This window comes from Talpa occidentalis, unplaced genomic scaffold (assembly GCF_014898055.3).
Source record: "Talpa occidentalis isolate TD23 unplaced genomic scaffold, MPIMG_talOcc4v2.1 talOcc4.8, whole genome shotgun sequence".
In the NCBI taxonomy this organism is placed as follows: Eukaryota; Metazoa; Chordata; class Mammalia; order Eulipotyphla; family Talpidae; genus Talpa; species Talpa occidentalis.
The window spans coordinates 73,043,131-73,056,014 of NW_023605194.1; the positions used below are offsets into that span (position 1 = coordinate 73,043,131).

A 12,884-nucleotide genomic window follows, 5' to 3' on the forward strand; every position below is an offset into this window, starting at 1 on the left:
TCCCGGGCTGGCCGAACCCTAAAGTAGAATTGATGGGCGGGATTAAGATGGAACCAAGAACCAAACGCAAACTCTTAAGAGACCGCATGTCCAATTGAACCTAAGTTAAGAGGCGGGGCTTTGAGGAGAGATTAGAGATTAGAGGCCGGCGGGACCGCTTCCAATAAGAAACGCGAAGGGCGTGCCCTGCTGCTGTCCAAGGCAGGGTTCGCCCGGAACTGACCAATGATATCGGAGGCGGAACCAAGCTCGACCAACCAGAACGCCGATCTGATCCCTGCACCGTTACTGGGGCGGGGCGTACAGGCTCCCTGCCACTAAGCTCTCACCAGGGGCAGGTCCGGCGTCTTCCAATGAGGGACGTGGGCGAACTCTAGCTCTCCCAATCGGCGCGCGGCGCTGGCAATTCAAACTGACAGCAGGTTGGAAAGGCAGAGAGACCGGAAGAGGGAGCAAAAACCGGCGTGTTCGGTGACAGCGGCCCGAACGCCGACTGCGCCCCAAAGGCGACCTCATCCCGCCCCGGCGACACCACCGCGCTCTTCAGAGAGGCCGGTCCGGGAGGGACCTGAGGAGACGGCCGCGGGCTCGAGGGAGAGCTGAGGGGAGGGGAGCGCGAAAGCAAACGCTGAAGCGGGGGCTGCAGGGCAGGGACGGGGGGCGCGAGCCTCCGAGGAGGACCGGGGTTCGTTCCTGCGGGGAAAGCTGAGGCGATTCCGGGACCCTGGCAACAGAAGAAAGCTTTCCAAAGAGGAGGCGTGGTAGGGACGCCTCGAGGGGTCCGAGAGGAGCCGGAGCGCTCCGGGACTGGGGTTCAGGCTGAGGGAGGCCTTCCTGGAGCAGACGCTGTGCGGGGGGCCGTGCTGGAGAAAGCTGGGGTGCCAGCCCGGCGGGCCCTTTCGGACGCGGGAAGGGGGACGCTGCCTGCAGCCCCCGCGACCCTTGCAGCTCGGCTCCCTCCCCCCACTCCAACCCCACCCCCTTCCCCGAAAGTTAAAAGGACCTTTGCTGCTTCTGTCCTACTCAATAAATAGTACTTTTACCCTCCAACGGGGGAAACAAAAGAACTCATTTCCTTCCCAATTCGGTGCTTAGGAAAGCCCCAGGCCAGGCTGGCCTCTCGACTGATTTTATAATTTTAACTCAGGGGTCAAACTAGCAAGGGCCTTGCTCGTGTGTCCATTCTCAAAACCCCACACTCTGCCTCGTTTCGCGGCGCCATGTCTACCAGCAGCTGTAGTTTCAAGGACCGGTGCGTGTCCATCTTATGTTGCAAATTCTGTAAACAAGTGCTCAGCTCTAGGGGAATGAAGGCTGTTTTGCTGGCTGATACCGAAATAGACCTTTTCTCTACAGACATCCCTCCGACCAAGTAAGTCATGCCAGTGGCGGGCAAGGGGAGAGTGCGGCGTGGAGGTCGGGGAGTCAGCACGGAGGTTATCATTTAGGTGATGCAGCCGCTCGCAGCAGTCTGATGATCCCCTTGGAGGATAACTAAATGGGCAGACTGTCTGGACAAAGTCTGAGGTTTGGCCGCAGCGGTCAGTCCTGATGTCATGCTTCTAGTTCAATTACAGTCATGTGACCACATCCCTAGGTTGGATCCCTGGCGCTGTGCCCGGCCCCACCTTGCCACTCACCCAACCAAGCCCTTGACCTCGACTTTAGGTGAATTCAGGCAAGATTTTCCTTTTTGTTGGAGAGACCATTGAAGTTTTCGTCTTTATCCATAAAGTTTTACACTAAAAAAAAAAAGAAAGAAAGAAAACCTCGTGGTTTTCCACCATTATTTCTGCATGCAAAATCTGGATCCATAATCCATTTAGGTCAGAAGTCTCTCAAGGAGAGATTTGAGTCTCTCAAGCAGAGATTTTTATGGGAAGAAACAAAGACTTGTCCCTAAAATAAAGCCTATTTTGTAGACTTATGCACTTGTTTTCATAATTAAATCCTTTGAAGTTCTGTTTTGGGTCACTGCCACTTTGGGGTATATAGTTCTTAAGAATTTGCTTTTTGTTTGAAAAATTGTCATTTTCTTTCACTCAAATTTACCTTTTTCTAGCTTTATAAGGGTGTTTTCTTTCCACAGTCAATCATGTACTTTACATGATTTTCAGTATTTACTTCTTTATCAAAGCTTTATAGCATAGTTTATCATTAAAATAATAGAGTGATTATCCAAAATATGGGCAAACAGCTTTTCTTTGGACACAGAGTTATAGGAGGCAAGCTAATAATCATAATGAATTTCATGATAATAATGGAAATTTTAGATATTTGTAAATATACTCAAAGCTGAGATTCTTCCTCCTTTGAAATCTTTCTGAATTTGTTTAAATGGAGTCATATCTAATGATAAATCCAAGATTCTCACTTACTGCAAAGTAAATGGGTTTATATTTTATGTACCATTGTGTTTGTGTGTCTGTTGTGGAAAGAAAAAAGCACTGCAATTAATCTGGAACCAACTGTTGCAAAGTTCCCATGATTTGTGGTCTAGTTCTTTTCCTTCTTCATGGCACACATACATACAAATTTAAAATATTAGTTCACTTATCTTGCAATAAGTGGTAAATAATAATACAGTCATAAGATAAGCTTAGTTGTATGAATTGTTATACATAAACCAGAATCTAGAATAAAATCAGGTCTTTCCTATTGTCTACTCTTCCTTGCAGGGGTTTTAATGATGATAGATTAATGTACTAAGATGTGTGTGAATCAATGAACATGTAAGACTTTTTTAATGAAAGATTTGTCAGACATTTATAGTGAGTTCAAAAATATTAACTGAGTCTTACAAAATATACTCAGATTCTCTTTCAGTTCTCTGGATCTACAAAATTCATACTAAGTAGCAATCAAAAGTACGTTTTGGTGGCATGGATATAGAAAAACTAGAGCCCTGTACACTATTGGTGGGAATTGCAGCTGCTATGCTGCATTTGTTAAGTTGAAAACTGTATTGCAGCTCCTCAAAAAATTGCAAACAGAATTAATATATGATCTGGCGAGCCCACTTCTTGTTATATATCCTAATAATTTAATTCAGGATCTGGAGGAGGAGATACTTGCACATCCATGTTTTTGACAGCATTATTCACAATAGCCAAGAGGTGAAATCAACCCAAATGTCCATCAACAGATGAACAAATAAACACAGTGATATATATATGATTGAAATATTATTTAATTTTAAAAGATTGCTATACATTGCAAGATGGACCCGGAGGACAATGTCCTAAGGGAAATAAGTTACAAAAAAACAAATACAGTATAATTTCACTTACATGTGGTATCTAAAGTAGTCAGATTCACAAAAACAGAAAGTAGAATGGTGGTTGCCAGAGACTAAGAAAAGGGGGAAATGGGAGAGTTGGTTAATAAATGAGTTTCAGTTTTGCAAGATGAAAAAGGTCTGGAGATTTATTGTATAACAATGTGAATACATGTAACACTCTTGTTTATACACTTAATATGCTTACGTTAGTAAATTTCATGCTGTGGTTTTTTTTTTGCAGTGATTTTTTTTTTTTTTTAATTCGCCTTAACAATCTCTATGCTTTACCCTCTCCAGTGCAGTGGATCTCATTGGAAGATGCTATTTCACTGAAATCTGCAAATGTAAACTGAAGGACATTGCATGTTTAAAATGGTAATTTGTGGCAGTATTCTAAATAGCCCTGAGTCTGGGAGATGGATGTTGACAGCAAAGCACAGAGAAAGGTTCAGTGGGCTGCATCAAGTACTGGTTATAACCCATGCAATGAGCCATTGAAGAACCACTTTTTATATAAAGCTCTTTTTCAAAAGGATCTAGTGATACTTTACATTTGTACATGATTTTGCAATTTTTCAATGCAATTTTTGCAATTTTTCAATGCAATTTTTGCATTCACAGATATCTGCTTTAATTTTCAGAACAAGGCAATGTAGTTTAGGGGGACAAACACTTGGATTTACAGTCATAAATATCAGGTTTGGTTTATTTTATTCTTTATATGATCTTGAGTAAACTCATTAAACCTCTGAACTTTTATTTCCTTATTTAATTTGTGTCTTAAGAAAATAGAAACCTAATAAGATTAGACATTGTCTCCTTAAGACAGATATTTAAATATCCTTTATGTTTACCTTATAGAGTTGTTGTGAAGATCAAATGAATTATGAATGTTGAAAGGCATGATAAACTAAAATTACAACACTGATGAAACTTGTTATCTTTAGAGAGGTGAACAGACTTGAGTGGTATGAATCCTGTTCTAGAGAGAAGAAAATTGAGACTCTTTTATTTAAATGAGATTTGAATTATAAAGTATAATCCTAGTCATTTAAATGAGCAAAAATCCTCTTGTGTGTTAATGACTATTTTATTACATTCCTTCAATGCATTCAAGTTATTTTTATATTAAAATCTTACCAAGACCTAGTCATTGTTGTAAGGGCTGGAAATAAAGCAATAAACAAGACAAAGTCACTGGCCTTTATACTTTATATTCTAGTAGGAAGGCCATCATTCAGTAAGATATTTAAATAAGGTATTTAATAGGGTGGGAAGTGCCTCAGAGAAAATAATAGATGCTGGGAGAGTGAGGAAGAGTTCTTTTAGATAGCACAGTCAGGGAAGGTAACATTGGAACTGAATCCAAAAAGAAAAGGAACCAGAGGAAGAATGTTACACACAGAGGGAATCCAAGGCTAGAAGAAACGTACCATGTTCAACAAATACAAAGAAGACAGCTGGTGTGACTGAGACATGTGAGCATCAGGAGAGTAGTATGAGTAGGTTAGAAATATAGTCAGAATCTAGAACAGTGCTGTTCAGTAGAAATATGCAAACCACATATGTAATTTGAAAATTTCTAGTAGTCCCACTTAAAAAAATAGAAACAGATGACATTAATATTAAAATATTTTATTTAACTTAATATATCCAAAATATTATTTCAACATGCAACCAACATAAGTAATTAATGCTAAATTTTACATTTCTATTTTTTGTTCTTAGTCTGTGAACTGGTGTATGTTTTACACTTATACAGCACATCTAAATTTAGTCTAGCTGCATTTCAAGTGCTCAATAACCACATGTGGCTAGTGGCTATTGTTTTGGAAAGGACAGATCTAGCCCTAAATATGAAATGGGGTTTGTATTCACTTTTGACCAATGGGAAGCCATTGACAAGATTTTAACAAGGACACAAAATTATCTGATGTGTCCTTAGTAGAATGTTACCTCCATGTTACCACCACTATATTCCTAGTATCTAGACCGTGCTCAATGCTCAATAAATGTTGGATGGATGGGTGAGTAGATAGATGGATGGATGAATGGATTACTTTTGTAATCTAGTCTTACAAATAGCTGAAGGTCATAGTCCAAGAACAACTTTGCTATCATTTGTTTACCTTTCAAGCAGAGTATGATTAAAGATACTGTAGGTGACTGCTACTTTTTATAGGATTTATTTTTTTTAAGATTTATTTATTTATGCACATAAGAACTGGGTACAGGTCAGAGGTGTGTGGGGGGGAGGTGAGAGGATTCACCAGAGACAGAGTGGGGAGCAGAACAGGCAGATCCACTGAGATACACTGCTGAGGGAGCAGCGGGCAAGACCGGAGAGGTCTGCTGCGCCATGTGGGTAACTCCCTGGTCAGGGATCGAACTCGTGCTGCAGTGGCTGTGGATAGCTTCATAGGTTGTGTTTTAACCCCTTGTACCACCAGGGAGGCCCTCGGATTTTTTTAATAGGGTCTCACAAAAATGACTGATTCCTACATCTCACGGTGTGGAAACAATCTATAATAGGAATTTTGTAACTCAAATTATAAGCAATTCATGTTGTCATTTTTCTTAATGTACTAACTAAAATGTTCCTTGTATAATCATTCTATTTAATAGTGACCAGTTGTTTTAAAAAAAAATGAAGAAATGAGTTACTTATAATTATGCAGATAATCCTGAAGATAGTAAAAACTTTTGCAACTTTTTCTAGAAGCTATGGATTTGCTTTATTTCTAAATTCCTTCAAAAACATGAAAACTAAAATTAGAGCAGCCAGCTTGTATTTGGTTTGCATGGGCTCATGCTGTCTTCCTACTCTTCCATCTGTTAAAACAGTTTTTTGGTGATGGCATGGAACTAGAACATATAAGAACCCAACTTGCCACATCCCTGGGGATAGCAAAATCCTTTACCCACAGCACTCAGTTTATTTAATGTATTTTGTCTGTACAGCACATCAATTTTGGATGCTTTACAGAACAAATCACAACCTTATGTCATCTAGAAACAAGCTTCTAAAGGGAGAATTGATAAAATAATACTAGCAAAGAAACTGAATATGCTAGTATTATTTCGCTTCCCAAAGACTATTGACTGTTGACAGTAGAACTGGAATCATTCTCAGAGTAATTTCCTTCCCAATTATTTCAGTAATGGAGGTTGTTAGGAGGAAACGATGTCTCTATATAATCTATCTATTTACATAAACAAGTAGAATGCTTATATAGCCAGGAGTTACATAGTATCTAATCATATTTACTTTCTTTTTAGTGGAAACATTGTAGGTTATCATGTGATTGTTCCATGTTGTTCCTGCCTTCTTTCCTGCAACAATGGACACTTTTGGATGTTTCACAGCCAGGCAGTATACGGTATTAACAGACTAGACTCCACTGGTAAGAAAAACAGATATTCCTCTAAATTTTGTCTATCAAAAAAATAAAATTAAATTTGTCTATCACTACCTGAGTGAAGCTGCCAATAGATTCTTTTAGAATTCCCTCTAAAACCTTACCTGAGTTCGATCCTCTATAGTAAAACTTTAATCCTTTTTATCCCAAACATTCACTTATGGAAGGTATTAACCAAAATTCATTGCCATTTCTGTTTCCAGCATTGTATTTAAGAGACTCAAGCTTGGCTAAGTTCCTTGGTTGTCTTAAATTAATATTTTGAGTGCTTTAAATGTTTGCCTTGATACATATGATGACTCTATAGAGAATTATAGAAGATTTCAGATTGTGTGTGTGTGTGTGTGTGTGTGTGTCTGAGAGGAGAGAGAGGAAAGAGATAGAGAGAGAGGGGAGAGAGAGAGAGAGACTGAGAGAGCACACACTCTCAAACCCCCAAGCAGGCGCTAGAGCCCCCAAGCATTCGCACAAGGGGGGCTGGGGCATTGGGGACTTGGGAGAGGATAACTAGGTAACCACTGTATTTGGTGATACTGCTTCAGGATAAAAGTAGACATTTTTATCTCTGTTAAATTATTTTGGAATTTTAGCCAATTTTGCTTAATACTAAATACCAATATGTTATATTAATTATTTAGTAGGAAAATATACAGCCAGTTCTTAAAGACATTTAGAGAATACGTTTTACATTGTCTGGAACCATTCAGTTTTGTTATAGACACATGTGTCTCATATCTGTTTATATAACAGATCAAGTTGACTTTAAAGAACTTGTGGATCTAAGTTAGCACTAATACTTTTCAGATTTTAAAATGTATATTTTAGTCTCCTTCAGAACTTACAATATGTTCATTTTTTTTTAAAGTATGATTTGCCTTCAAAGACTAAAATATGAATTTTAAGTTAGGTTGTCAGGGTCTTTAAATCCTTCAATTAAACTTGGGTTTTTATAGACTGACTTTTTTTTTTATCACCTGGTGTTCAATTGTGGCTCTCAACCTATTATTTGGGTCTCTTAATTTAAGACTCTGTTCAGAAGGCCATTTTTGAGCAAGGACTTATCCTGAACTCCCCTAACTGAGATGTGGACTCTTCATTTAGACCTCCAGAAATGTTTGTGTTGCTCATGGGACACATTAAAGGAAGTTTCTGCTTTGATATTATTTTTCCTGCTTCACAGAATTCAAAACATAGGGTGGAGATTTTTCAGTTTTTATTTTAATATTGGTCAATTTTTAAAAGATAAAAGCCCAACATTATTCCATTTGCATTGAATCTAATCCATGAGAAACAGATGGATCACAGGATTTCCTTCCTCCCTTCTTAACAGAGAAAGGAAGGTGCTGCTTCTCTCAGATCCAATCTCTTAGTTTATTTTTTGTCCTTTGAACCAATTGTGCTAAGCTACTTATGTCTCTGAGTATTGACTCCAAAAATATCAAACTTTTTTTTGACCCTAATATTGTGATTTAAAGCAAGATTTTCTAGATGCTTTGAATAAAACAGACTTTCTAATGGCATTGGAACTGTCCTGAATTACCTGAATCAGCAGCATCCGAGGAATACATACACAAACTTTATACAAAGAAGTCTACCTTATAGTCTAGCCTTCATATGTAGACCTGATTTCCCAAAACTTCCTTGATGAGACTTGAGAAACTTCAGTCCAAATTCCCTGGGATTTTTGGCAAATACTTTCAAAGGCAAATTGACTTCAGCTCTCCACTTACCTTTACAGGTTCTAATCATCCCATAGATTTTCCCTATTTAGTGTCATATTACCAAAGGCAGAGACCACTCATTCTTGGATAAGGTGGAGGTGGAGGAGGGATTTTTTTTTAATTATTATTGTTATAAACAATTCAAACACACAAAAAAATCATTGTAAATAGGGCCTCCCCTGGTGGCACAGGCGGTTGAACACCATGCTGTGAAGCTGTCTGCAGCCTCTGCAGCGCTGGTTTGATGCCAGCTGGCCAGCAAGGGTCCCACATGGCGCAGCAGACCTCTCCTGTCTTACCCGCTGCTCCCCTCAGCAGTGTATTTTGTCAGTCTGCCTGTTCTGTACCCTGCTCTGTCTCTGGTGAATCCTTTCACTCTCCCGCACATCTGGCCTGTACCCCGGTTCTTGTACATGTGAATAAATAAAACTTAAAAAAAAAATCATGGAAAATATTATGGTAGACTTCTGTATCCCCACCAGTATCTAGTAGATGTTAATTTGTTGCCTGATTGGATTCTACTGTTTCAGCCAGGACAGTTGATTGTTTCTATTGTTTCAACTATGTGACAGGGTACAACCTAGAGTGTTACTTTGGACACCTGTCCAAAGTGGACAGTTAGCAGAGGGTAACTGCTATATTTGCTATATATATACATAGTTGTTGTTTTTTCTTCTTAATTTACACAATGGAATACTTTACAGAGTAAAAAGAAATGAGCTAACCTATGTAACATGGACATATGATGTTGAGTGAAAAAAGCAAATTAGAAAAGATACATACATCCAGCATAATACATAAAACAATGATATGTATTATCTCTGGTCCTTTTAAAAAAAAAAGATTTATTTATTTATGCAAACAAGAACTGGGGTACAGGCCAGAGGTGTGGGGGTGAGAGGATTCACCAGAGACAAAGGGGGGGCAGAATGGGCAGACTGACTGAAATATACTGCTGAGGGGAGCAGCAGGCGAGTCAGGAGAGGTCTGCTGTGCTGTGTGGGTCACCTCCCTGGCCGGGGATCAAACTTGTCCTGCATTGACTGCAGATAGCTTCATAGTGCTGCATCTTAACCCCTTGTGCCACCAGGGAGCCCCCTATTGTGATCTTATACCCTTGTAATAAACGTAGTACAAACACCCGTGGTGTACTGGCAGAGTGGAACCTGCAAACCACATCTCCAAACACGGGTTCATCCCATTCCACCACTCAGTCTCTATGTCCATGTGCATAGCATGGGTCTCCAGAGTTGCTAAATCCTCCTCGTATCCACACTGACAATTGGACAACTTGTGATTTGCTTTTCTTGTTGACTTTTCTTGTTGGACTCTCCTAGAAGTCAATTAACAATGATTTTTTATCAATTTAGAGCTTTCACGGTGTAATATAGTGCATGCCCAGATTAAACTATTTCATTAGCCTCTATCATATTTATGGTCTTGTGGTACATACCTGCACTGGATTCTTCAATAGGAAATCTGTCTTTTCACAATGAGATTTTAGATGGTTCTTTTGTTTGTTTTATTGACAGCACCAACCTGGTTACAGTTCTATATTGACATTCTAGAATAAAGCCCATCTTTATCAAGGGTTACTGTTCATGTTAATACTGGCTCCAAAACTTAGCTTTTTTTAATCAGATAAAAAACACCATCTACTTTCATGTTTATTAAGGAGATGAGACTTGCTAAGGTCTTCTTTGTGAACACTCCGAAGGAACAACTAATCTAAAAAGATCTTGTGAGATCTTTTCTTAATGGAGCCATTCTTTAAAAGTATTGAAATTTATTTGAAAGTAATGATCACTGTAGAGTGATTATAACATAATGTAGCTGAGGCAGAGCTTGAGTAACTCCTGAGGTCCTTTTGAATTCTAAGTTTCTAGAATTCAAGCCCTTTGTTTAAAAGGATTTGAGGAAAGTTTATGTCCTAGATGAATAATGTTACATAATTTTATTTGTGGTAGATTCTTTAATAGCTTTTTGCTTTGTTGCTGACATTATGGTTAATATAAGAATATTAACATATAAAGTTTCATTTATAATTTTCTGAGTTATAACAGTAGTCAGGGTTAAGTAATTTTATGACCTTTTATTTTCAGGTATAAACTTCCTACTTTGGGGCAACTTGCCAGAGATAGAAGAGACTGCAGATGAAGATGCATTGGATATGTCGGCAGAGGAGTGTATTAGATGAACTGGATTATGATATGTAGGATATTCCAAATTTTCCTATTTAAAATGTATATTAATAATCAACTTTATATTTGTTGGTTTTTTTTCAGTGCTTTATTTGGAAAATAAAAATGGGGCATTTGTTGATTTATTCATTTGCTGTCTCAAATTAATTTCCTAAGTATAAATTAGTCAATATCCTTCTTTTCTTCTACTTCTACTTGCCCCTCTTCCTCTTTCCACACCTCTGTTCACTATAGGTGTCTTCTTAATTCAGATAAGGAAAGATTCTTTCACATGTTGCTCATCTACCTTCTAAGTTTGGAAGAGTTTTTCTTATAACTAAATGCTAGTACCATTAATTTTACATTTCTGAATAAGGGGCATTAGTATGCACACAGGTACAAACCATACATATTAGCAAAGCATACATAGGTCAAGCACAACTGGAAATTAAAGCTTACCTAGAAATTAAAAAAAAAAAAAAATAGGTTGTTATGCTCCATGAGTACTGATTATCATATGTTATGCTAATGATAAGTACTTTAACATGGAGCGAGACTTTGTGAATCAACAAATAGAAAAATTAAAAGTTTAAAATATTTGCCAGCATGTTTGCCTCAGTGTGTTAATAAGTGCATTTGTCAGACAATTATTGATATATACTGTTTACCAATATTATTTATTTACTTTCTACTAAAGTTATATGGGTAGTATTTTATGAAAGCCAGATGAAATAAACCTCTGTATCCCATTCTAGGGCATTCTTTGTAAATAGGAAATTTTAGATGCATAGTCTCACTCCTAACCATCAAGCAGAAAAAATGAAGAAGTGACTTATTTAAACCATTGTACATTATAAGATTTTTTTAAAGCCACACAGGAATAGAAAACTGGTTGGATTACTGTTGGATTCTGTTTTTATGTAGAGTTGAAAAATCAATGCATTGCCTTAGCTAATAACTCAGCTGTGGGCATTTTGTCAATAGTAATACCAAAGCAGACTGAGTCGTGGTTTTGTAAATAAAGTTTGTTCTAAAAATGACCAACCTTTATTTTTTTTATTTATTCACTTTTCTTACCTAAATAAAAATATAAAATATTAAAACTAACATTTATTGAGTTCTTAATATATGCCAGAAACTGTTGGAAGCACTTTATCACTTAATTCACTTATTCCATATGGCAAATTTATGTGTTAGGTTCCTTCTTCACTGATAAGACAGGTGAGGTATAAAGAGGGTAAGTTGCTTGCCCAGGGTCAGTGGGATGGGCAACGGATCAGAAGTATGCCAGATTCAAACCCAGACAGACTGACTCCAGTCATTCTTGATGCTGTACCCCTGAGCACCTTCAGACATTAATCAGCTATGATTTTATTTACCCAGAACACATGCTGGGGAGCTAATTACCTTGTTATTTGCCCTAATGAAGGCCCAAATGACTGATTTCAAGGTCAAACAAACTCACACTGGGTCTTAGGATAAGAGTGACCTGTGGACATTGACCTAATCATTAGCTATAAACCAAGATAAAAGATGCTTCAGGAAATGCTATTACTGGTACTTGGAAAACTTTTCCAAGTCTTTTACACTAACCATCAGTCTTGACAGAGGTCACTAGAAGAACCAAAGGGGTGAGTGTGGAATAATACGTTTTTGGATTTGAGTTATTTTTTTTTTTTCTTTAACCTCCCTAAAATACTTTCTGGAATAAAGTGGCATAATGAGTAAGATAAAAAATAGATTGATACTACATTATATACTTATTCAGTTAACATGTTCAATTAAAGAAGAAAAGTTTAATGCTAGAGAATGTAACATTTTTAAAATTCAAAAGAGTTCATCTGGTTCCTGTTCTACGCAGGCCTTCAAAGGTTATGATAGACTGGGGGCTCTTTGAAGAGCAGAAGTAACACAAAAGTGCATTGACTAAAGCAAGCCCCAAATGTGATTTCACTCCAGTGGAGAACATTTCAAACCACTCGCTACCTTTTGGCTAACTAGGTTATGGGAAAGCCAATTCTAAGCCAAAGACAGATCAGAAATATTTTATTTAGAGAAATATATTCATGGCTGTTTTGGGTTTTTTTTTTTAAGATTGATTTATTTATGCATACAAGAGCTGGGGTACAGGCCAGCGGTGTAGGGGGTAAGAAGATTCACCAGAGGAAATAGAATAGGCGGGGAATAGAACAGGCAGATCGACAGAAGTACACTGCTGAGGGGAGCAGTTAGGAGAGGTCTGCTGCGCCATGTGGGTTGCTCACTGACCAGCCGGGGATCAAAC

The 12,884-nt window shown here is 38.2% G+C and overlaps 1 protein-coding gene across 2 annotated transcripts; it reads left to right on the forward strand.

Annotated features, from left to right (window-relative positions):
* Window positions 1-669: 669 nt before the first annotated feature.
* FAM72A (family with sequence similarity 72 member A) lies at window positions 670-11,604 on the forward strand. 2 transcript variants are annotated; one of them, XM_054690419.1, is made up of 4 exons: window positions 670-1,372; window positions 3,578-3,655; window positions 6,560-6,684; window positions 10,523-11,604. In XM_054690419.1, the coding sequence occupies exons 1-4, from the start codon at window positions 1,221-1,223 to the stop codon at window positions 10,615-10,617; spliced, it is 450 nt and encodes a 149-aa protein (XP_054546394.1). In that variant the 5' UTR covers window positions 670-1,220; the 3' UTR covers window positions 10,618-11,604. The 2 variants fall into 2 exon arrangements, with proteins under 2 accessions (XP_054546394.1, XP_037353377.1); XM_037497480.2 differs by lacking the exon at window positions 6,560-6,684 and having other exon boundaries at window positions 10,523-10,577.
* Window positions 11,605-12,884: the final 1,280 nt, after the last annotated feature.